Below are 26440 nucleotides of genomic sequence, written 5' to 3' on the forward strand. Positions count from 1 at the left end.
CCTTCGCCCATTTGGTTGTTACGTATATGAATGTTATAGATCTAGAGTAAATGTATTCCATTAGCGCTACAATACTCACTAAACTATAGCAACATCACCACTAAGTTATTCCATTGATTTTAATAGTTTAGCTATAAACTATTAGACACTTGAATTAATGATTAATGAACTTATGAGACTGATCCCTTTTTACATGAGACTGATTTGATAAGCCTATTGCACCTACAACCGCTATTCACTTCACCTTCTGCGAGTAATTGTTAAATATAAAATGTCGACACTGTCAAGTTAATAATGATAATAATAATAAGTTTAGCACACGCTCACCTGCTCACAGTATCCATGCTCCCGATAGGACTGAGTTTAGGAGGGTTCAGATCCATGCTTTCCTCCGGAGAGCTCCAGCCCAGGGTGTGGAGTTGAGATTCGGCTCTGTGCTCTGGAGGCTGGGATAAATGTCTGGAGAAGGAAAGACCTGTCGAAGGAGCAGGCTGGGGTACTGATGTCAGCACTGCTTCACCTTTCACTCTCTTTACCTGATAGAAAGAGAGCAAGAACGAGCGAGAGGGAGAGATGCATGAAGTCAAACACACACACTAAAGCTGGTTTTACACTGTACCACAACATAAACATGAGCCATGTGCTCATTTTTGTGCAAGCCATGCACTCCAGGATTCCTTAACCAGAAGGAAGGAAGTGCTAGAAAGAGGAAGCAGCAGATATTTCTCTTACCCTGCAAAATTAAATGGGCGGTAATCCTGAAGCAGTTGAATAGAAAAATCTCATGCAGATGAGAGCAAAATTGAACTCGGCTATCCTCATTGTTTTCTAGTCAATGGAGCTTAGTGTAACTCAAAAACGCTGATACTGTATACTAAGTTTCCAAAAGCAGAAGAAATAATAGAGATAAAATAATCAAGAATGCACTTGATTCCTGCCATCTAACTACACTCTTTTCTTGCCTAAATCTAGAGTATTGATTTGGGATGTAAGAGATGCAGTGGTGCTTGAAAGTTTGTGAACCCTTTAGAATTTTCTATATTTCTGCATAAATATGACCTAAAACATCATCAGATTTTCACACAAGTCCTAAAAGTAGATAAAGAGAACCCAGTTAAACAAATGAGACACAAATATTATACTTGCTCATTTATTTATTGAGGAAAATGATCCAATATTGCAGATCTGTGTGTGGCAAAAGTATGTGAACCTTTGCTTTCAGTATCTGGTGTGACCCCCTTGTGCAGCAATAACTGCAACTAAACATTCCCGCTAACTGTTGATCAGTCCTGCACACCGGCTTGGAGGAATTTTAGCCCATTCCTCTGTACAGAACAGCTTCAACTCTGGGATGTTGGTGGGTTTCCTCACATGAACTGCTCGCTTCAGGTCCTTCCACAACATTTCGATTGGATTAAGGTCAGGACTTTGACTTGGCCATTCCAAAACATTAACTTTATTCTTCTTTAACCATTCTTTGGTAGAATGACTTGTGTGCTTATGGTCGTTGTCTTGCTGCATGACCCACCTTCTCTTGAAATTCAGTTCATGGACAGATGTCCTGACATGTTCCTTTAGAATTCGCTGGTATAATTCAGAATTCATTGTTCCATCAATGATGGCAAGCCGTCCTGGCCCAGATGCAGCAAAACAGGCCCAAACCATGATACTACCACCACCATGTTTCATAGATGGGATAAGGTTCTTATGCTGGAATGCAGTGTTTTGCTTTCTCCAAACATAAAACTTGTTTAAACCATTTAAACCAAAAAGTTATATTTTGGTCTTATCCATTCACAAAACATTTTCCAATAGCCTTCTGGCTTGTCCATGTGATCTTTAGCAAACTGCAGACAAGCAGCAATGTTCTTTTTGGAGAGCAGTGGCTTTCTCCTTGCAACCCTGCCATGCACACCATTGTTGTTCAGTGTTTTCCTGATGGTGGACTCATGAACATTAGCATTAGCCAATGTGAGAGAGGCCTTCAGTTACTTAGAAGTTACCCTGGGGTCCTTTGTGACCTCACTGACTATTACACATCTTGCTCTTGGAGTGATCTTTGTTGGTCAACCACTCCTGGGGAGGGTAACAATGGTCTTGAATTTCCTCCATTTGTACACAATCTGTCTGACTGTGGGTTGGTGGAGTCCAAACTCTTTAGAGATGTTTTTTTTAGCCTTTTCCAGCCTGATGAGCATCAACAACGCTTTTTCTGAGATCCTCAGAAATCTCTTTTGTTCGTGCCATGATACACTTCCACAAACATGTGTTGTGAAGATCAGACTTTGATAGATCCCTGTTCTTTAAATAAAACAGGGTGCCCACTCACACCTGATCATCATCCCATTGATTGAAAACACCTGACTCTAATTTTACCTTCAAATTAAATGCTAATCCTAGAGGTTCACATACTTTTGCCACTCACAGATATGTAATATTGGATCATTTTCCTCAATAAATAAATGACCAAGTATAATATTTTTGTCTCATTTGTTTAACTGGGTTCTCTTTATCTACTTTTAGGACTTGTGTGAAAACCTGATGATGTTTTAGGTCATATTTATGCAGAAATATAGAAAATTCTAAAGGGTTCACAAACTTTCAAGCACCACTGTAATTGAAGACTTTCATCGCAAAATGCTATATATCCAGTTTGGCTAATTTGAGAAAAAGCCTTTTTTTATTGTGCGTTATTGAAAAATGAAACTGACATAATGTTTTTTGAAAAGTTTATTATAAAATACTCTAAATCATATGACATGTTCTGATAATATCCTTAACTCATGCAGAAAAAATTTTGTTTTTTTTCCCTCAAATCCATTCGACCATTTTTTCACAAAATGCTATATATCCAAGTTCATTAATAATGACAGAAGTCTGTAAGTTCTGCATGCAGTAAACTGTCACAATATGATGTTTCATCTCATCTCATTATCTCTAGCCGCTTTATCCTGTTCTACAGGGTCGCAGGCAAGCTGGAGCCTATCCCAGCTGACTACGGGCGAGAGGCGGGGTACACCCTGGACAAGTCGCCAGGTCATCACAGGGCTGACACATAGACACAGACAACCATTCACACTCACATTCACACCTACGGTCAATTTAGAGTCACCAGTTAACCTAACCTGCATGTCTTTGGACTGTGGGGGAAACCGGAGCACCTGGAGGAAACCCACGCGGACACAGGGAGAACATGCAAACTCCACACAGAAAGCCCCTCGCCGGCCACGGGGCTCGAACCCAGGACCTTCTTGCTGTGAGGCGACAGCGCTAACCACTACACCACCGTGCCGCCCACAATATGATGTCTTAAATTAAAAAAAGTCCTCGCAAGCATAATAAATGTGAAACTTTACACTTAATTGTAGCATTTACCCTTTGTGACAAGAATGCTCTGAAGAGTTATGTGGTAAAAGCACTATGATGGTTTCACCCCATGCTCAAAATTTTTTAAAGCTAGCAACAGGACTAAAATACAGATATGTGCACAAATCAGTTTGCAAGAAAACCCTGCATGCCTCACCTAAAATAATAGATTGTTCTTTTAATCTTTTGTCCCGTTTTATGTCCTGACCTGCTTCTTAAAAGCTAAATCATCATTGGAAAGTTTGTCCGCATGACAAAGAGAACGAATGTCCCGTGCATTGTGAGTACACCCAATTTGTGGCACCTTTCCACCAGCAGAATACCTTATTTGCTTCTTTATTCCGGGCGGCACGGTGGTGTAGTGGTTAGCGCTGTCGCCTCACAGCAAGAAGGTCCTGGGTTCGAGCCCCGGAGCCGGCGAGGGCCTTTCTGTGTGGAGTTTGCATGTTCTCCCCGTGTCCGCGTGGGTTTCCTCCGGGTGCTCCGGTTTCCCCCACAGTCCAAAGACATGCAGGTTAGGTTAACTGGTGACTCTAAATTGACCGTAGGTGTGAATGTGAGTGTGAATGGCTGTCTGTGTCTATGTGTCAGCCCTGTGATGACCTGGCGACTTGTCCAGGGTGTACCCCGCCTTTCACCCGTAGTCAGCTGGGATAGGCTCCAGCTTGCCTGCGACCCTGTAGAAGGATAAAGCGGCTAGAGATAATGAGATGAGATGATTTGAGATATGAATAGAACTTACTATTGACAATCTCCTATGCATATTGGTTCTAAAATTTTGAACATGGTGCTTATCGCGTTTTGCGATGAAAGTCTTCAATTATTACATGGCATTAGGATTCTGATCCTCGTACCACACAGGAAAACAGAAAGAGCAGCCAATTTGACAAGAATAAAAACCCCCAGGATAAACAACACCAGTGTGAAGTCAGATATCAGATACGACTACATGGTCATGAATACTTGTGATAACATTGTGGATTAAAAGTAAAGCCTTTTAGCTCTTTGAACAAATTAGTTCAGGGCATGACACTGATCACGGCTGATCTGGGTCTGCATACTGTACTTCACTGGAATGAAGATGATAGTGAACAGTAATGTGCTCACTTACTCATGCACTCACTTAATACTCACTGCTACGAAGTCTACAAAATTTTACTCACGATGCAGTTTGGAAACCCGAACAAAATGTACAAACATACTGTAAACTCTGCCCCTTAACCGTAGTTGCAACTTTCGAGTCTGGCGAACGGGTACAAATTTCACAAGACCATGTTGGGTGACTCAGTGTTTTTGTAGAACTCAATTTGATATATTATTAAGAAACAATAGTCTTGTATTAAGACACGAGACAGTTGCACAGCTACTGTTGTAACAAGTAAATGCAGAAATTTCTTCCAATCTTAATTTAAATCCTTTAGTCTGGCACATTGTTTGGACATACAGTATGAGTGATGATAACATTCATGTTAACTGTATGATAGCTAAAAATGATATGTCCAACAGCCAAGTGTGAAATGGCTGGGATGAAGATCAGCACCTCCAAGTCCGTGGCCGTGGCGCTCAGCCAGAAACGGGTGGAGTGCCTACTTCAGGGGGTCAGGGGGGAGTTGCTACCTCAAGTGGAGGAGTTTAAGTATCTCTGGGTTCTTGTTCACGAGTGAGGGTAGGGGGAAGCAGGAGTTGGACAGATGGATCGGGGCAGCGTCAGCAGTGATGTGGACACTAAACCGGCCTGTTGTGGTGAAGAGAGAGCTGAGCCAAAAGCCAAAGCTCTCAATTTACTGGTCCATCTATGTTCCCACCCTCACCTATGGTCACGAGCTGTGGGTAGTGACCGAAAGAATGAGATCGCACATACAAGCAGTCGAAATGAGTTTTCACCGCAGGGTGGCTGGGCTCTCCCTTATGGCCCTTTTCCACTACCCTTTTTCAGCTCACTTCAGCTCGCTTCAGCTCACTTCAGCCCGACATGGCTCGCGTTTCGACTACCAAAGAACAGCACAACTCAGCTCGCTTCAGCCCTGCTTAGCCCCTAAAACTCGCACGGTTTTGGAGTGGGGCTGAAGCGAGCCAAACCGAGCTGAGTGAGGCTGGGGCCATGAGCAGACACTCCCCTGTGCACTGATTGGTGAGGAGGAGTGTCTTCACATGCCCACACACGCCCCGCGAGCACGCTGGGATCTGTAAACACCGTAAACCCGGAAGAAGGAGAATTATGAATTACGAGAATTTCTGAAGCCTTATGCGCCTCACCTCATCTATACGCTCTTGCCAGTATCTGTTGGCATTGTCGGTGACAACAAGCCACAGCACCAAGACCAGCAACAAAAACGACTCCATGTCCTTTGTTTACTCTCCGGGTCGGTTTTTTTTTTTTAGATAGGACAGTGTAGAGAGACAGGAAATGAGCAGGAGAGAGAGACGGGGAGGGATCGGGAAATGACCTCGCGTCAGAATCGAACCCGGGTCCCCGGATTCATGGTACGGTGCCTTAGCCATCTGAGCCACGACACCCCCCTACTCTCCGGGTCGTGAGACTACCGCTTAAAAGCTCACTGATGTCACTGTTTGCGCTGCTTAACGACATCACGTGACGTCCACCCACTTTCGCTAACTCCACCCAATGTGTCCACCCACTTCCAGCCAGCACGGTTCAGCGCGGTTGTAGTCGAAATGCAACTCCAACAGCCCCACTCAGCACGGCACGGCTCAGCCCAACTCAGCTGCGTTTGTAGTGGAAAAGCGGCATTAGAGACACGGTGAGAAGCTTGGTCATTCGGGAGAGACTCACAGTAGAACCGCTGCTCCTCCACATCACAAGGAGTCAGTTGAGGTGGTTCGGGCACCTTGTTAGGATGCCCCCTGGACGCCTTCCGGGGGAGGTTCTCTGGGCATGCCCCACTGGGAGGAGACCCCCGGGCAGACCCAGGACACACTAGAGAGATTACATCTCTCAGGTGGCCTGGGAACGCCTTGGTATTCCTCCAGAAGAGCTGGTGGAGGTGGCCAGGGAGAGGGAAGTCTGGGCTGCTCTGCTTAGGCTGCTACCCCCACGACCCGGACCCGGATAAGTGGCAGAAAATGGATGGATGTCCAACAGTGATTTTGAGCCATTCTGTGATAATCAAAGTCCTTCCCACACCACAAGGCACATTGTGTGGCGCTGATCTCCATTTCTACGACCCTCAGCCTCTTGCCTATTACATAGCTAGGGTTACAGTGGGGGCTGGTCCTCTGGTAACCGTGAGAGTTTGATTCCCTACTCACATCTGTATAGGTGGGTTGGATTCGACGTTACAGCCGCTTTATTAGATATGCAAGACATGAAGTGGCGGTCAGCTGAGCTCACTGTTCACAAAGCGTTACTCTCACTAGGGCACCTTGCTAGTCGTTAAAATGCCCTACGCTTGTGTTGTTTTGGGCAGCTCGACTCAAACAAACCGTGAAAATGCTAAAATTTGCTTCTGTGTTTCCCGTGAAGTGATAAAAAAGGGTGAAAAAAGAAATTAAAGACGACAAGAAAGGTGGCTCTTGAATTTTTCGCTGCAGTTTGCAGTGATGACTTTGTGAAAGGTTTGTAAATTCCTCTGATTTATTTTGTTTGGATTCGCAAATCATTTTTCTCACCATTTTCTGTTATTTCGTGATGTTTTGAAGTAAAGGAGACACTTAAGTCCTCAGATATGTTTTTGTTTACCATTTGATCATGGTCACCATATTGTAAATTAAAGCGTATATAATACATGTAATACCCAGGTCTTTAAAGGGGCTTCTGTGGACCTTGGTGAATGATTTACCCTGAAGAGAAGAGCAGGGAGGATTGGGAATCGAGTGGCTGTGGTTTGTTTACACCCGATACTAAAACTTGTAGCCTCCTAGCAACCATTGTGAAGACACGTACAAAAAGCCCAAAAATTCCTACTTACCCGGGCAAAAACGATACATGATTTATCTTGTAGTGTCCTGATCCCCAGATCTTTAACCCAACCACATAAAAGTTGTACGCCTCCGTGCTCGTCGAGGTTTTCATCTGTGTTTCCATGTAGAATGATGTCTGCGGCACCAGGTAGTTTGAGATGTCGGAACTCAACGGATGGATAATTTTCCAACTCATAGGAAAAATCCTTTGTTAATGTGTAAGGATCTATCCCAGTGCAAAGAACAGCTTTCTGAAGATATACCGTGTACTGGTCTCTAAACTGTGAAAATAGTTGGAGACGGTTTCACTAGCTCCTTCACGGCAGCCAAATCGGCTTGCCTGACCACCACTTCATTCACTGGAAGTAAACTTGTAAGCAAAAGTCACGTGACTGAATACAACCTATTGCAGCATGCCTCACCAGATGGCAGTATAGGTACCGTTTTTATGACGGTCTTTGGTATGACCTGACGACGGATAGAACTCATGATCTGCCGGTCGAGAGGCGGGTATGCTAACCACTAGGCCAACTAGTAGTTTCCATGATAATATACGATTTAAAACAAACAAACAAAAAAAACCCCACTTTTAGATCTGGTGTTTGTCTGATGATATTTGTTTTGTAGAATTCTCTTATTTGCTTATTATTCATTTAAAGTCAGCATCAGACTGGGTGCAGGTTTATTAGACTCACTGGCCATATGCAAGAACTTTAGTCCCTACTGTAATACTGTTTAAATCATGTTATTTCTACTCAAGTCAAGTCAAGTTTATTTGTATAGCGCTTTTAACAATAAACATTGTCGCAAAGCAGCTTTACAGAATTTAAACGACTTAAAATATGAGCTAATTTTTTTTTTTTAAAGATATTTTTTTGGGCTTTTTCACCTTTATTGGATAGGACAGTGTAGAGACAGGACAGGAAATGATTGGGAGGGGAGAGAGGGATCGGGAAATGACCTCGGGTCGGAATCGAACCCAGGTCCCCGGATTTATGGTATGGCGCCTTAGCCACCTGAGCTACGATGCCCCCAATATAAGCTAATTTTATCCCTGTGGCGACGGTGGCAAGGAAAAACTCCCTCAGACGACACGAGGAAGAAACCTCGAGAGGAACCAGACTCAAAAGGGAACCCATCCTCATTTGGGCAACAACAGACAATATGACTATAACATTAACAGTTTTAACATGAAGTCAGCTTCGTTGATGCTATAAACCCCCCACCGACGGAAACCCGAGCGCAAAACCGTTCACGACAACTGCAGTCCCCAAGTCAGCAAGTCAACTGCAGTCCTAAAGTCAGCAAGTCAACTGCAGTCCCCAGCCACAAAAGCACCACTGCAACAAGAGTCCAGAGCGTCCTCCAGGCGCGGCCCCCAACTGTCCACATGGAGCTGCCCTCCACAGGATTTCTACCAGAGAGGTCTCCAAAGTCCAACGAACCAAACATTACATACTGCTGCTTTAAGTACTCTACTTAACTGCAGGTAGAGCTTTCTGTGTCATTAATATATTACTAAAGTCCTGGACTTTGACTATTTTATAACCTGATTAGACTCGAAACTCAACTTGGGTATTATCAGCCTGAGATACTTGATCAGCATTAGATTGTATGTGGTATATTTTCCGTTGAAGTATCGTCTTCCATATGTTAATGACAATGCAGATTTCAAACATTGCATCTCTAATGTTTAGCATGCCTTGGCAGCAGAAGTGAGACAGCTGGCTCGGGTACTAAGAGGATGTCAGTATTAGATCAGTGTCGAGTTCTGACTGATGAGCAAAGCATCAGAGCATCAGTGTCATATTTAAAATGGAAAAAGTGGGATCGGTGATTGCGTAAAACACTAATATCTCATAATGCCGTAATGTTTGTTTTTAAAGGACACAGAGTTTGCAGGGTTAATTAAGGTCTTGTTATTTACTTATCACTTGTAAATGGTTTATTCATTCTGTATTATATTTGTTATAGAAACAAGAGTAATGACTACATGGTTAATTATTCTTATAATTAATTAATAACAAAAATTCACATTTTCTTAGCCGTAATATTCCATGTTATTCTATCCACATTCACTGGATATGAGCAATCGCGCACTCTGATTGGCTACTCTACTACTAAGCTATCAGCTCATATACTGTGAGTAGAGAAAAGCAAAATGGCAGAGCGTGTTGCTGAACCAACCGAGGACAAAATAAAAACTCTACTCGAAAACAAAACCCCCAAAATTGTGATTAAGTATTTAAAAGAAATAGAAATAGCTAAAAGTCCCCCGCCCCCAAATATCTCCTCTTCCACACTCCAGCCCAATCGGTGGCAGTAATGCACCTTTAAATTGGTTTGCCAACCGCCAAAAAACCCTAAAGAAGAAGAAGAAAAAGAAAAGAAGGAAATCAAAAAAAAAATTGGAATAAAATTATTTAATGGTAAGAACATATCTTTTTTTAATTTTTCAAGAATTATTATTATAGCATTTTTCACAAATTGTTACTATCATTTCGCTGGTTTGTTTACATTCTAGGAGGAATTGATTTTGTCGGACATTTTGTATAAAGTTTTGATTGATCAAATTCGTAAAAAATAAAAACGCTCTGTTTCTCAACATCCTGTGAATGTATGGAATCAATTTTGTGCCAAAATGTTCATACAATACTTTTGAAATATCAAACAAAAACGATAAATCAAAATAATAATAAAAAAAAGTAAATTTTTTTTAGACTGGCAAACAAATTATTCGTGTAATCGTGCAAAATATCAGTCGATTACTCTTCAGAAACCTTTTATTTTTGTTCCGCGTCTTTCTCAGTTTTGTCTGACGTAATTTATTTTGGTTGCGATTCCAGCTTTCTCGTTTGCGCTCCCTGACTTTTTGCTTGCAGTTTTGGCACAAACTTCACGTGTGGGTGGGCTGTCCAGGAATGCATTCCCATTGGCTAACTTGTGTTTGACTGACAGCTACGCTCAGCGATTTCCCCGGAGGCTGTTGCGGCTATTTCCTACTCGGATTCTGGCGGACTGTTTGACGAGTGACCGATCCATTGACGGTAAACAAGGATCGAGTGGACTTCAGTGGCGACTATGATATTGAATTAATTCAACAAAGTGTAAGTGCGGGACAAATGTGTTGTAAGTTGCAGTAGTACACAAGTCCACTCGATCCTTGTTTACCGTCAATGGATCGGTCACTCGCCAAACAGTCCGCCAGAATCCGAGTAGGAAATGGCCGCAACAGCCTCCGGGGGAATCGCTGAGCGTAGCTGTCAGTCAAACACAAGTTAGCCAATGGGAATGCATTCCTGGACAGCCCACCCACACGTGAAGTTTGTGCCAAAACTGCAAGCAAAAAGTCAGGGAGCGCAAACGAGAAAGCTGGAATCGCAACCAAAATAAATTACGCCAAACAAAACTGAGAAAGACGTGGAACAAAAATAAAAGGTTTCTGAAGAGTAATAGACTGATATTTTGCACGATTACACGAATAATTTGTTTGCCAGTCTAAAAAAAATTGACTTTTTTGAATTTTGACTTATTGTTTTTGTTTGATATTTCAAAAGTATTGTATGAACATTTTGGCACAAAATTGATTCCATATGAATGCGGATATAAAAAACAAACAAAAAAAAACAACAGTTATTCCACTCACTCTCATCGTACATGGCTTATAGCCACCTCAGCGCTCTGTGCCTCGTCGGCTATCAGCTTGTGTATGACTCAATTTTGTGGAATAACTGTTAAATAGACCTTTAGGTTCTAAGTAGCATCAAGTGACTGCAGTTTATGGCTTTAAGAGCTAATAAAAGTGGAGTATATCATCAATACCTTATTTGTGTTCTCATGGTCACAATTAATAATGCAATTATTATTCATTTTCACCTGACAGCTCTCCATTTCTGTAGAAATACATGTCTTTATGAAGAAAGACAATGCATGGTGTCTAATTAATCTTTGTTAAACAATTATTTTTTTTTTCATTTCTGTTTCCGGTTGAGAGTACGCTGTGAGCACTCTGGCTGCTGCTTCTCACCGGCGCTTTTTATTTTATTTTTTAATTTTCTCTTTTGTTTTTCTTTTTTTGGTGTGTTTCTGTAGTTTGATGTTTGTTTTTGTTTGAGCATTTTGTCTGCCGGTTGTGGTGTAGCTCCAGACCCAGTTTTGGGCATCGGTTCCCTCCAGGCCTTGGTTCGCCATGGGTGATGCCTGTGCTCCTCGCTATGGACTGCAGTGAGCTCATTGCTCATTTTAACATCGTGGTTGTCCAGCGCTCTGTGCAGCGGTGCTTTAGTGCTTGGCGTGATGTTCCGAGTGATGTTGCTCGGTGGCGTCGTGGCGGCTGTGCAGGCGGTTTGGGACATACCAGCACTTTTGGTAGGACTGTGGCTGCTACACCATTGGAATGACATCCTGACCTTTATTTGGTGGACTTTTTTTTTCCTATAATTGTAAAGTGACTTTGGGTTTTGAGAAAGGCGCTATATAAATTGAACTTATTCTCATCTCATCTCATTATCTCTAGCCGCTTTATCCTGTCCTACAGGGTCGCAGGCAAGCTGGAGCCTATCCCGGCTGACTACGGGCGAAAGGCAGGGTACACCCTGGACAAGTCGCCAGGTCATCACAGGGCTGACACATAGACACAGACAACCATTCACACTCACATTCACACCTACGGTCAATTTAGAGTCACCAGTTAACCTAACCTGCATGTCTTTGGACTGTGGGGGAAACCGGAGCACCCGGAGGAAACCCACGCGGACACGGGGAGAACATGCAAACTCCGCACAGGAAGGCCCTCGCCGGCCACGGGGCTCGAAACCGGACCTTCTTGCTGTGAGGCGACAGTGCTAACCACTACACCACCGTGCCAGCTTGAACTTATTATTATTATTATTATTATTATTATTATCAACAAGGTTTTAACCCCTTGTATATGTTCCTTATTATAAAGTGTTACCACAATATAAGGACGGCACAGTGATGTAGTGGTTAGCACTGTCGCCTCACAGCAAGAAGGTTCTGGGTTCAAGCCCAGTAGCCGATGGGGGTCTTTCTGTGAGCTCCGGTTTCCCCCACAGTCCAAAGACATGCAGGTTAGGCTAATTGGTGGCTCTAAATTGACCGTAGGTGTGAATGTGAATCCATGTGTCAGCTCTGTGATGATCTGGTGACTTGTCCAGGGTGTACCCCGCCTCTCACCCATAGTCAGCTGGGATAGGCTCCAGCTTGCCTGCGACCCTGCACAGGATAAGCGGTTACGGATAATGGATGGAAACCATAATATAATACTAGAGCGTCAGCGACGCAGTAGCTCACGCAGCCTTACCATGAGAAACTAGACCCGTTTATAATTAGCCAAGTTGCTCTTCATGAGAACAATTAGAACAATTTGATCTTCCAAACAAAACAATTAGAATCAAAATCCATTGAAAACTCAGGGAAGAGTAGCGATTTTCCTGAAAGTTTGTCAATTGGCCTAATTAGCAACTTGTTAATGAGAAATCTCAAAACCAGGGAGTAACTTTTGTGCAGACTGATTAGGTCTTCCAAATAAAACAATCAAAATCCATTGAAAACTCAGGGAAGAGTAGCGATTTTTGTGAATTGCGGACGGGCGGACGGACAGACGGATGCCGCATGATAGCAATAGCTCGTCGGCTGATGGCCGTGTGAGCTAACAATACAGTATATAACAGGGCTTTTCAAAGTGTGGGGCGCACCTCCCCTGGCGGGCGCCAGAGTTCTTCAGGGGGGGCGCAACGTGAGGAAACATAAACCAGAATAAGTTACTATTGTGGACATTTAGCGAACTTCAGCTAGCCTTTGCCAGAGACAAAATGGATCGATTTTTAGTACCTAAAGCTACAGTGAGTGAGGAGACAGAGTCTGGGCCAAGCAAAAAAACAGACCCTCCAGGATTTCGCGATGTTGCGATTTGCAACTTCAACGCAAATTCAACCAATCCCCGCGAATTCAGGGCGGTGTTGCAATTATATCCAATCACCGCAACCTTCCCGCAAATTTGACCAATCGTTGGCGTCGTCTTGAGGTGACATCGACAAACTACCTTCCGCCTTACTTCCGTGTATACGTTCAAGAGAAGCAGCATGCGCGCAGATTGGGCGGTTTTAAGTGCATTTTGGCGGGTTTTGAACATATTTGGACTGGAAAACGTCAGCAGTATCTGGCAACACTGCATGTGCGAGTCAGTGTTTATATAGGCTTAAATTCTGTTACTGAAAGTGTGTTATGTTTACAGTGAAGGACTGTGTGCACTTTACATTATTTTTTACTTAATACAAGAAATTAATGGATGCCAACATTTTTGCCAAAATGGTATTTTATTTTCCATTGTTTTGGCAGCTTCAGCATCATACTGTGAGATTCTGTTCAAATTGTTGTTGTTTTTTCTTCTATGAAGCCTGAGCCATTTATTTTATTAGTTTATAATTATTGTTTAATTTAGTCTTCAGGAGAGACTGCCTGCACACAGTACTAGTATTAATAGTTTTTTTCTTACATGAAAGCTGAGGCATTTATATTATATTTTAAGGTAACTTCATGTTGTGCTGTGAGGTTCTCTGCACTTTAACTTTTGAACCAACAGGTGCATTTGGATAAGTAAAGCCTATTTTTCTGCATTTCTGTAGTCCTCGTAATCTTTTATATTGGTAAAGTTGTTTATAGGACCATTTCTCAGTGTCTTTGTTTTTTTAATCAATAGTTTTTCAGTAATAACTTAATATTTAACATATCACTCAATTTTAATCACAAAAAGAGAAAATCGCAACAATTTCTCGCAACTTTCACTTCCTCCCGCAATGTAATCGCAACAAAAACCTAAAAAACACCGCAACTTTCATTGCAATTTTTTGGAAAACCCCCTGCAACATCAGACATTTTAGCCCGCAACAATCACAAAAAAGGCCCGCGGAATCCTGGGGGGACTGAAAAAAGAAGGAAGTATGACCACGATTATTTAAAGTTTGGATTTTCATGGACTGGATCTGAAGAGCTCCACTGCCACAGTGTGTTGTCTGCCGAGAGGTGCTAGCTAACGATGCTATGAGATGTTTAAAATGTGTAAAACAAGATGTTTTAAAAAGCACAGATGTTTAAAATGTGTAAAAGAAAAAAATAAAAATGTGTACAACAACCATTTTTTTAAAACTACGAATGGAACATTAAGTATAGCAACAACAAAAATTGTGAGGGGGGGGTGCTGTTGTTTATTTGCTCTCTGAGGGGGGGCTGACTCTCCCACACTTTGAAAACCCCTGGTATACAACATATGGATATAAACAGATATGCCGTTTTCTTTATACAAAGATGAGCATAACCATATAATAACCATAACCATAGAATACAGTGACTGTATTAACTGTATTATAAATCACATGGACAATAAAAATGTATATTTATTTGGAAAGTATTCTCCATGCAGTACCAGTGCAATCCCAGTGGTTATTTCCTTTTGTTTTACAAGCAAAACTTCTTCTTTTGTTACGTGTAGTGCAAACACACACCTAAATGTAAGGGAAATTGTAAAACTGTTTGAACAGTTAACACCTTTTATAGCTTCCAATAAATTCCTATAAAACTCTCAGCCTCTACGTCTAGGACCGATGAAATCTAATAAAAAGGTGAGATTCAACTTACTGTGAGAAACTGAGGGAAAAACAAACAAAAAACCCCTCTGATACAAACACCGTGCCTTTGCTTGGCTTCGTTTTGCCTTTATATCAATGATGATTGTGAATCTTTATGACATGACCATGAATTACAAAGCATGACAGCCGCTCTCAAGGTTAATAAAATGTGCATAATAAATAAATAAATTAAGGTCATATAACATAATAAATAAATAAATGAATAAATAAGGTCATATAACACCTTTTTCTTGATAAGGATGAAGCAGAAAAACAGTCGTGCAGCTTTGGTAAATTTACAGCCTTGGCTGGCTGTTTTGATTCACACGATTGTGAACTCAAATTACAGAATAAATCACAACAGGATATGCTGTTACTGGAAAATAATCAACCTTCCATAAAGGTTAAGTAAACGTCTCCTTATGGAAAGCTGCACCACATTAGCAAGGAAATGCATCATTGTTAAGCAACAGCACATTTTTAATCTGTGCTTTTTAATTATTAGGTTTAGATTATGTAGCTCGTCCACCGTACAAGTTCCAGCGTTCCTTTAGAAATGATACTATATTAGAAAAAGCGCATTCATATAAATTTGTATTACAGCCACCACAATTATCACCGCTGCTGTTATAGGGAATTACTCAACACCTGTGGGCAGTGCTCTCGTTTTTATATGTATAGCTTCCTGTTGATGTAGTTTTTGATTGTCCTCGTGCTAACTGGAATCATTCTGAGGTGCGTCGACAGTGAAAATGGGGCTGGGCTGGTGGGATCAAGTCCAAGTACTGAATTATGACTGGAAAGTGCAGATAGGTGGCACTTCACAAGTGCAAGTGTGACTCATCAACGTTTTTATTGTGGGTAAAGCAGAAATCATGGTCATGGTCATTATGCAGTCAGCAAGCGTCAGAAAAAAGATAACCCGTATTCATAAAGGTAAAACAGGTGCGAGGTCAAACGCGAGAGACACAAATCTCATGCATTTGGAAAGTGAATTACAGACACAGTGAAACATGAGGGGATAAATACACAGTAATCAGCATGGGCGGATCTACCGGGGTGGCACAGGGTGGCAAATGCCACCCTAAAAGAAAGCCTTGCCACCCCTGCTGCCGCCCCAGTTGACAGCGACGAATTCAAAGAAAAATTACGGCCAATTTGACATTTACGTGCGCGAATTTCCAATGTCCGACTGCGGCGAATGCAGCACGAGATAACGCCAGAGATTGGTTGTTTTGGAAAATTGAGAGGCGCGAAGCGAGGGAGCCAGGAGTCGCAAGGAAAGGAGACACGGGAGGAAAGAGGTAAAAGCTGATTAACTATCTATCAAGAAATGAAATTATAATGAATGAACAGTGCTAGCATAGTTGCGATGCTGATTTTGAGAGGATAAAAATCAGGTTGGAGAACGTTATTTAGCTACAGTGGGGCAAAAAAGTATTTAGTCAGTCACCAATTGTGCAAGTTCTCCCACTTAAAAAGATGAGAGAGGCCTGTAATTTTCATCATACGGTAGGTACACTTCAACTATGAGAGACAAAATGAGAAAAAAAAATCCAGAAAATCACACTGTCTGATTTTTAAAGAATTTATTTGCAAATTATGGTGGAAAATAAGTATTTGGTCAATAACAAAAGTTCATCTCAATACTTTGTTATATACCCTTTGTTGGCAATGACAGAGGTCAAATGTTTTCTGTAAGTCTTCACAAGGTTTTCACACACTGTTGCTGGTATTTTGGCCCATTCCTCCATGCAGATCTCCTCTAGAGCAGTGATGTTTTGGGGCTGTCGCTGGGCAACACGGACTTTCAACTCCCTCCAAAGATTTTCTATGGGGTTGAGATCTGGAGACTGGCTAGGCCACTCCAGGACCTTGAAATGCTTCTTACGAAGCCACTCCTTCGTTGCCCGGGCGGTGTGTTTGGGATCATTGTCATGCTGAAAGACCCAGCCACGTTTCATCTTCAGTGCCCTTGCTGATGGAAGGAGGTTTTCACTCAAAATCTCACGATACATGGCCCCATTCATTCTTTCCTTTACACGGATCAGTCGTCCTGGTCCCTTTGCAGAAAAACAGCCCCAAAGCATGATGTTTCCACCCCCATGCTTCACAGTAGGTATGGTGTTCTTTGGATGCAACTCACCATTCTTTCTCCTCCAAACATGACAAGTTGAGTTTTTACCAAAAAGTTCTATTTTGGTTTCATCTGACCATATGACATTCTCCCAATCCTCTTCTGGATCATCCAAATGCTCTCTAGCAAACTTCAGACGGGCCTGGACATGTACTGGCTTAAGCAGGGGGACACATCTGGCACTGCAGGATTTGCGTCCCTGGCGGCGTAGTGTGTTACTGATGGTAGCCTTTGTTACTTTGGTCCCAGCTCTCTGCAGGTCATTCACTAGGTCCCCCCATGTGGTTCTGGGATTTTTGCTCACTGTTCTTGTGATCATTTTGACCCCACGGGGTGAGATCTTGCATGGAGCCCCAGATCGAGGGAGATTATCAGTGGTCTTGTATGTCTTCCATTTTCTAATAATTGCTCCCACAGTTGATTTCTTCACACCAAGCTGCTTACCTATTGCAGATTCAGTCTTCCCAGCCTGGTGCAGGTCTACAATTTTGTTTCTGGTGTCCTTTGACAGCTCTTTGGTCTTGGCCATAGTGGAGTTTGGAGTGTGACTGTTTGAGGTTGTGGACAGGTATCTTTTATACTGATAACGAGTTCAAACAGGTGCCATTAATACAGGTAACGAGTGGAGGACAGAGGAGCCTCTTAAAGAAGAAGTTAAAGGTCTGTGAGAGCCAGAAATCTTGCTTGTTTGTAAGTGACCAAATACTTATTTTACTGAGGAATTTACCAATTCATTCATTAAAAATCCTACAATGTGATTTCCTGGATTCTTTCCCCCCATTCTGTCTCTCATAGTTGAAGTGTACCTACAGTATGATGAAAATTACAGGCCTCTCTCATCTTTTTAAGTGGGAGAACTTGCACAATTGGTGACTGACTACATATTTTTTTGCCCCACTGTAACTATACACGTAATATTAGCTAGGTCTGACATTAGTTTTGTGTAAAGTCGGCCACAAAAGTTAATATTGATTCAACGTCTGTCAAGGAAAACATTGTAAAGTTACTTTGAATCCTACATAAAGTCATAAAGACTTATTTGCGGTCGACTATGACAGAAAAGAGACTATCAAGTTTGGCTGTAGTCAGCATTGAATCAAAGCGCACAAAAGCATTAGATCTTGATAAATTTGTGAAGCGTTTTGCTGAGCAACATGGAAATCGCCGCATTCAGCTGTTGTAGGCATTACAAGTTCATGTTATGCTCACTGGTGAGCCTTTACAAAGCGTGAGAAAAAAAACTATAAAATGTGACACTGGTGTAAATGGTTTAAATCATGCTGAACTTGAAGCAGTGTTGTTATTGTTGTTGTTTTTTAGTGTCTGTTCTTTTGCATATACAGTATAAAACTGTCCAGAAACGGTATAGACCTCATCTGAGAATGTGTGTTCTTCGTGAACAATAAAAGCATGAGATTAAGTTTGTCTGTATGAGTTTGTAAATGGCAGCCCGTGCCCTTTTGTAGTGTGTACATACTATTTGTCATCAAACTGTGATAACTGTGATTAAATTCAGTATATATACGTCTGTAATACGTTGCCACCCCTCAAAAATTCCTGCCCTCCTCTTGCCACCCCATAAATATTTTTCTAGATCCGCCCCTGGTAATCAGGAACCTAAACAAGAACAGCTGGATACAATCGGAATGATAACACATGACAACAAAAAGGGGCGGAGACAGGACCGGGAAATGAAAACGAGACCGTCAATGATGGCGTAGCTCACTCCGGCTCTGTGTAGTCCAGAAGCAGTCCAGAAGATCTTGCGCAATACATGTTGCAAGCTATATACACTATATACAAACTATATATAGAAGCGATATACACCCTAGGAATACCGACCTGTTTGCCAGAAAGAATCCAAAACGGTGAGGAATGGACCGAGAAGAAGCGATTTTTGTTGAACTGCTCACTCATTAAGGCTTAATTAGTCCATAACTTCATTAATAATTGTAATTAAACAAATCTGGGTAGAAGTCATATCCTTCATGCCAGAAAGAATCAAAATCAGTGAAGCATTGAGGAAGAAGAAGAAGCGATTTGTGTGGAAACTGCTCATTAGGGATCGATTAATTACTCCAGATCTTCATTATTAATTGCAATTATGCAAATTTGGGTAGAATCTCTCTGCACCCCAGGCAGACCTACCTTCCTGCCAAAAAGAATAAAAATCGGTGAAGAATTGAGAGAGATTTTTGTGAAATGTGTGACGCCGCCGGATGGATGACAGACAACACATGATGGCATAAGCTCGTCGCCTGTCAGCCAGATGAGCTAATAAACCAATGTCACAGTAAGAGTAGGGATTTTGTCAGTAACAGCGCCATGAATCTGAGTTTGGAGTGGCATCCAAACATGGCCACCAGGGACTACATTTCCCAAGTGCCACAGCGCCCCTCCTCTCGGGAATATTAAAGACACGCCTGTTTCCCATTTTCCCAGTAATCAGCTCCCCTATTTAAGCACAGCAAACACTCACACACTGCGAACTATCGCTCAGTGTCTAGTACCTGATCATACCAAGCCATTGCTCCTAGTTCCTGACATCCTGTGACTTTGACTCAGTTTTCTGTTTATTTCTGACCATTAAAAAATCAGGTCGATGCGTTACCATATTCTCTTACAGGTGCTGACTGCAAAGTCATCTGAAATTTTCTAAGCTTTTATTGTGCATGGCATTTTCCAAGGTGGGGCGGCACGGTGGTGTAGTGGTTAGCGCTGTCGCCTCACAGCAAGAAGGTCCGGGTTCAAGCCCCGTGGCCAGCAAGGGCCTTTCTGTGTGGAGTTTGCATGTTCTCCCCGTGTCCGCGTGGGTTTCCTCCGGGTGCTCCGGTTTCCCCCAAAGACATGCAGGTTAGGTTAACTGGTGACTCTAAGAGGCTGTCCACACGGCAACGGATTCAGGTGAATCTGATAAAATTGTTTATCATTTCGGCCTGGCGTCCACACGGCACCGGCGTTTTGGGTGCCCGAAAATGATATTTTTTGAGAACGGGTTCCAGAGTGGAAAAATCTGGCAACGGCGCCGTTGCGAAGTCGTCTGGATGAGTAGAACGGATTTGTTTACGATGACGTCACAACCGCATGACTAGAACAAGCAGCACTCTCGCTGTTTTGTATGAACCACTGCATTGCATTCACTTTTGTATACAGCTTTTCTTTTAAATAAACAAGTAACTGAACCATTTCTTGAATTTCTTTTTTTTATTGGATAAGACTGCTTTTCAAAATGTTCACACACAATATAAAAAGTTATATAAATTATATAAAAATGCTTTTCAAAATGTTCACACACAATAAGAAAATTAAGTTATATAAAACTATGCACACTAATAAAACTAATTTGTACACACAGAACGCACGATTTCCTCGTGTAGTCGCAGCCATCTTCTTCTTGTTGTTGTGTGTTTGTTCCTGAGTGCTTCACGCCAGGTAGAAGAAGGAGTTTATGCGCATGCGCCTACTTCTTCTATTGTTCTGGTGTCTCCGATGGGACCGTCTTACAGCGCACGTAGAGGTGTGGCATGTGTATTGCATCGTTTTCAGCAAGCGTTGCGTTGCCATATGTACCTGATATTTTACTGCTCCGTTGCCCATGTGGACGCGATATTTTTTTAAATAAAATCTCGTTGCCGTTGTCGTGTGGATGTAGCCTAAATTGACCGTAGGTGTGAATGTGAGTGTGAATGGTTGTCTGTGTCTATATGTCAGCCCTGTGATAACCTGGCGACTTGTCCAGGGTGTACCCCGCCTTTCGCCCGTAGTCAGCTGGGATAGGCTCCAGCTTGCCTGCGACCCTGTAGAACAGGATAAAGCGGCTACAGATAATGAGATGAGATGAGATTTTCCAAGGTCTCACAAGAACAGATGTGGTCTCATGCAGACAAGATGTGGTGATTTTGATGTACTGAGGGCTGCTTTTCTCTGTTTTGGGACCGTTTTCTTGTCTCTTAATATAAACAGTATGGCCCCACGGAAACAGCTGAATGCGAGGAGCTTTTTTTTCTTTTTTTGAATATGAGGAGCTTTAACATAACTATGGAACCGCGTCATACCAAGATGGCGATGCACGTAAAACATTGTGCCGATTAAAAATTTAGATTATACCAGCACATCACGTTAGATGCAAAAGCTGAAACATGCAGACATCGTAGATCCATATAATTTACCCACAAATTAATTCATTAATTTATTAATTTATTTATTCTGCTCTCTCTCTCTCTCTCTCTGCACATTCACAGCTTTTGATAGGTTAAATGCAGAGGAGGAATTTTGCTGTGTTTGAGTGTACATGTGACAAAAATAAAGGCTTCTTCTTCTTCTTCTTCTTCATTTACCCACAGGTGTACTTATTCCACTTGAAAAGTGTTCGGCAAACCGGCTACCAGATTTGGGTCACTACGACATCCTGAACTATTTAGTATTTGGGACTTCTAAATACATTGGAGATGCTAGAGGCAGACAAAAGTACAGAAACCGACCAATATTTCGAGGCAGGTTTCATGCCGGAAGGTTACGGGAAATTCCTGATAAAGAAAAATACCTTATTATGACAAAGGTAAGCACAAACGTGAACTTCTAATAGGAATAAAAAAGCCAGGGCCAAGCTCTAGCATAATTTAAGTTGTTTAGCCTCGTCTATATTATCAGTACATAACAAACATGCTGCTAGTTTCACCAAGCATTAGGTCTAATAAAATATCATGTCCAAAGCCCACATTCAGATCTACATTTTAACGTTGCACAGAGCTTTCACACTAACTTGATATAAAATGTTCTACACACACACAGGCATGTTTTTATCATCCAGTCTTCCTGTTTAACTGCAGCCCGACATTTTTCTAGTCTTTCTGGGTTCGGCAAGAAGTGATGAAAAATTGAGCCAAGCTTATCTCCACATCTGTTATTACATCCAAAAGCACTACAGGTCTCTGGCATTGTTCTTTCAGATGTAACTTCTACAAGTTTATTTGTAGATGTTTCCTGAATTGGGCTTACAGTCACTCGCATACACTTGTGCCGGTTGTTGTCAAACATAAAGCTTAGCTGGATAAACAAAACCGCAGTTACGGTCATGTCATGTGAAAGGTCCCTATAACTCCATACTCACTACCGTGGAGTCGAGCCCATGCATTCTAAAGCTAAGATAGCTAAGCGCTAACTAAAATGACTTAGTTATCTGTCCAGAAAAACGACACGTCATCTAACCTTGCTCTATCTTGCAGCTGCACTCACTAGGCAGTCTTTCCTTTTCTTTTCCACTGGTGGAAGAGCGGAGTCCACCATGTTTGCCCACGCTGACTTGTTTTGGTTAAAAGTAGGTCAAACACGCCCCACGGTGGTCACGCGATATTGCTGCTTGTTTGCTTTGACAATTTTGGGAATCGTAAAAAGCGGGACGCTTTTTATCTCGGCAAAACAGTGACACATAGGGTACATTGAGTGTGCAGCATCAGAACATCTCGAAACTCCAACAGCTCTAACCATAGAACATTTTGCACAGAATTCAACTTTGCAGTCAGCACTTTTAAAGGAGAACTGAAGGCAATTTTTTTTATTATCAAAATTCTATTTCTCTCATTTTATTAAATATTGGAATGCATTTTTGATCGCTATTTTGTCACTGCTATAGCAAGTTATGAGTGTTTGAAATATGCTCTGTAATATATCAGTCCATACGTCAAAGCAATGGCCATAAACGAGATGCGTTGAGACCTGTGCGAGACATCGTAGGACGGAAGTAAAATGTACAGCGGAAATCAAAGTGACCGACATCTACCAATGTTGTCAAAAGACGCGCGCGCCCTCTTTCGAATGCTGATGTAATCAAGCCTGAAGTTTTGTTTGTTTTGATAGCAATCAGGAAAGTTTGAAGAAAGTAGGCAGTAATCATCATTTAAACTCGTTTTTGTGCAATATTTCATTTGGAAAACAGTTTTCAAAATGGCGGCACTGACACCTGGCTGACTCTTTTTCACGTTTCGAAGTCTCGCACAAGTCTCGTGAGGATCGCGTGGATAAGCGGCGCCTGCCGTGGACCGAACGAACTAAATTCAACATGGCTAAAAACCGAATAGGCCGATAAGTATCTACGCTGAACAACTGAAGTACTCCCAATCTACATGACTCCTTCAATATTTAGTGTTTTTGATGGGTGTTATATGGACATGCCTGAAGATTCCAAGTGCGTGGCTAATCTCCACAATAACTTGCCTTCATGAGAAGGGTTCCAAACGTCTGGCCGAAAACTACCGTGGTCTGTCAATAATTGCAACGATGTCAAAAATCGTGTCAGCTATTGTCATGGAGAGGATAAGGACGATCTACGAGATTATTTTGCTGGACACACAATTTGGATTCAGGAAAAATAGATCCCCCTGTGATGCCATATATATCACTCGACATATTCTAGAGAAGGAAAAGCAATCACTGTTCCTCTGCTTTGTCGACCTTAAAGCAGCATATGACTGGGTCCCGCGCGAGGCACTATTCCGTATGTTAGAAATTCAACTGTCCTGTCCTAAATTGGTGTCTGTCCTAAGGGTACAAAGGCGTGCATCAAGGGTGCTGTGGAGCATTTCGAAACGTTTGTTGGATGCCGCCAAGGCGCCCTCAAAAGTCCCATAATTTTCAATATATACATGGACTTTGGCTTGAGGTGTGCAAAGTATGAGATAAAGAAGCAGTTTCCAGACACTGGTGTGCTGATAGAGTTCCAGATACCAAATGAAGTCTCACCTCGTGATTATCGGAAGAGAGCAACAGCAACTGGGCGGTTAAGAGTGACGGAACTATTATACGCAGATGATGTGGTGCTTTTCTCTAATAGCATCGAAGAGCTCAGTAAAATCCTCGCTATATATGACGACGCCTTCTCAAGATTCGGTCTGCAAATGTCATATTCAAAAACAGAGACCGTGGCTTTCATTGTCGACGAGTCGATCAGAGCTCAGAGGTCCCTACTCTCTGTAAATAACACCCTCATTAAAAACGTCAGAGAATTTCGTTACTTAGGCCATTTGATTACGAACACAGGAAAGTCGGCTGCCGCCCTGCACTCGAGAATTGCTTCTGCGTTCCAAAAGTGGGACGAGTTAAAACACTTTCTGACCGATAGAGAAATATATCTGGACACATGTATAAAGATCCTAATCGTGTGTGTGAGATCGCGTCTTCTCTTACCCCTTTTCCACCAAATCAGTTCCAGGGCTGGTTCGGAGCCAGTGCTGGTGCTGGTTCACAACTAGTTCAACTTGCGAGCCAGCTGAGAACCAGTTTGCTTTTCCATAGCTCGCGGTGCTAAGCGGAGCCACGTCATTACGTCGCTGTATACGTCAGTTACGGCGCTATGTTTACATAAACCTTGGCGCGAATATCAAAGCAAAAACAACACGGAAGAAGCAGCAGCGGTAACAACAACAACAACAACAATAATAATGGATGACTTCGCGTTTGTACAGCTGCTGCTTCTCGTCACTTAAAAATGGCGATCTTTCGCGGTCTTGTTATTGTTGTTGGTCTTAACAACTCCGCCCCCCCTGCTGACGTAAGCGGTTCTTTCCTCTGGCCCAGCAGAGAGTTGGTGCTAGCCTGGAACCGGTTTTTCTGGCCCCAGAGCCAGTTCTTTGTCAGTGGAAACAGAAAACCCGGTTCCAAACTAAGCACTGGCCCCGAACCAGCCCTGGAACTGCTTTGGTGGAAAAGGGGCATATATGGAATTCAAACTTACGAGCTGACAGCAGATGACCTCCAAAAGATCGAGAATGTTTGGAATGGCTTTTTGAGAAAGATGGTGGCCGGGGGATATGCTAGGAAAAATGCTCCCACACGATCCCAGCGAAGAAAAGGCGTGGATCCAACTACACAAGTTGAAGGGGAACTTAATTGGTCCTACAAAATATCTAACGACAAACTACGCACTATTACCAACACTGGCCACATAACAGACTTTTGCCATGGGCAATACATGAAATATATGGCACATGTGTGTCGCTTGGAAAACGATGCCTTGCAAAAGCAAGTATTATTCGACAAGCGAACACCGAATAAGATCTGGGCAAATGTCGAAAAGAGACTCAGTATGGACCGCACACAAATAAGAAGGACAATGATGGATAATCTCAACCGGACTTCCGTTTCCGGTTGAGAGTACGTCGTGCGCGTTCTGGCTGCCGCTTCTCACCGGAGCTTTTTTGTTTTGTTTTATTTTATTTCTTTTTCTTTTTTTTGTGTGTGTTTGTGTAGTTTGATGTTTGTTTGAGTGTTTTTTCCACCGGTTGGGGTGTAGCTCCGGACCTAGTTTTGGGCATCGGTTCCCTCCAGGCCTTGGTTCGCCGTGGGTGATGCCTGTGCTCCCAGCTGTGGACTGCAGTGAGCTCGTTGCTCATTTTACATCATGGTTGTCCAGCGCTCTACGCCTTAACGCTTGGCGTGATGTTCCGAGCGATGTTGCTCGGTGGTGTCGAGGTGGCTGTGCAGGTGGTTTGGGACATACCAGTACCAGCGCTCTGCGTGCCGGAGCTTCTCTGCTCGCTTTGCGGATCCATGGCGTGGTGTTCGAGCGATGCTGCTGACGGCGTCACGGCAGCAGTGCTGGAGATGTGGGACTTGTTTTCGTGCGCCTTTTGGTGGGACTGTGGCTGCTGCACCACTGGAATTACATCCTGACCCCTACTTGGTGGACTTTTTACTTTTTATTTTTCATTTATTTATTTTTTATTATATTTTTTATTTTTTTTTTTCTTTCTTTGTCTACTATTGTCTGTGTGTGTCTGTGTGTGTGTGTGTGTGTGTGTGTGTATGTGAACCTCCTGTAAAGCGTCTTTGAGTATCATGAAAAGCGTTATACAAAACAGATGTATTATTATTATTATTATTATTAAATCCGAATTCCACCGACTGTTGGACAATAGTCTTGGCCTTCAGTCGCGCCCGAGGGCCAAGAGTAGGCCATAGGGGAAAACATGATGATGACGATGAAGTACAATACTGAATTGCAATTAGTTGCCAATACGAGTCACGATATAAGGTTACTAAAACCGAAAACGTAACTGAATAACATGTTAATTAAGAAATAAACCAAGTTTAAAAATGACTTCAGTTCTCTTTTAAGTATGGAGCTTCGCTCTGTGTACAGGAGCTCCACTAATAATAATAATAATAATAATAATGTTCTAAAAATGCAATTAGTATTATCCACACTGTTAGCCAGACAGTTTTAGCCACTGAGCAGCCTTTATCGACCAGACTATGTCCAGAACAAAGTACAGCTTATACCTCAATCATATTATTTCTTTCTTTTGTAAGAAACTTAAAAATAAAGTGTAACCCAAATAACCCAGGTCCACGTGTGCTACGTGCTGATTTGAAT

General features: G+C 42.3%; 1 protein-coding gene across 5 annotated transcripts in view; it reads right to left on the bottom strand.

Moving 5' to 3' along the window:
• Positions 1–26440, bottom strand: part of fam13a (family with sequence similarity 13 member A) — a 281599-nt gene that overhangs the window by 172065 nt on the left and 83094 nt on the right. For all 5 annotated transcript variants that reach the window (XM_060926493.1, XM_060926495.1, XM_060926497.1 and 2 more), the window contains one exon: positions 328–536. In XM_060926493.1, coding sequence (XP_060782476.1) covers positions 328–536 — 209 coding nt within the window. The remainder of the gene's footprint in view (positions 1–327; positions 537–26440) is intronic.

This window comes from Neoarius graeffei, chromosome 7, assembly GCF_027579695.1.
Source record: "Neoarius graeffei isolate fNeoGra1 chromosome 7, fNeoGra1.pri, whole genome shotgun sequence".
Lineage (NCBI taxonomy): Eukaryota > Metazoa > Chordata > Actinopteri > Siluriformes > Ariidae > Neoarius > Neoarius graeffei.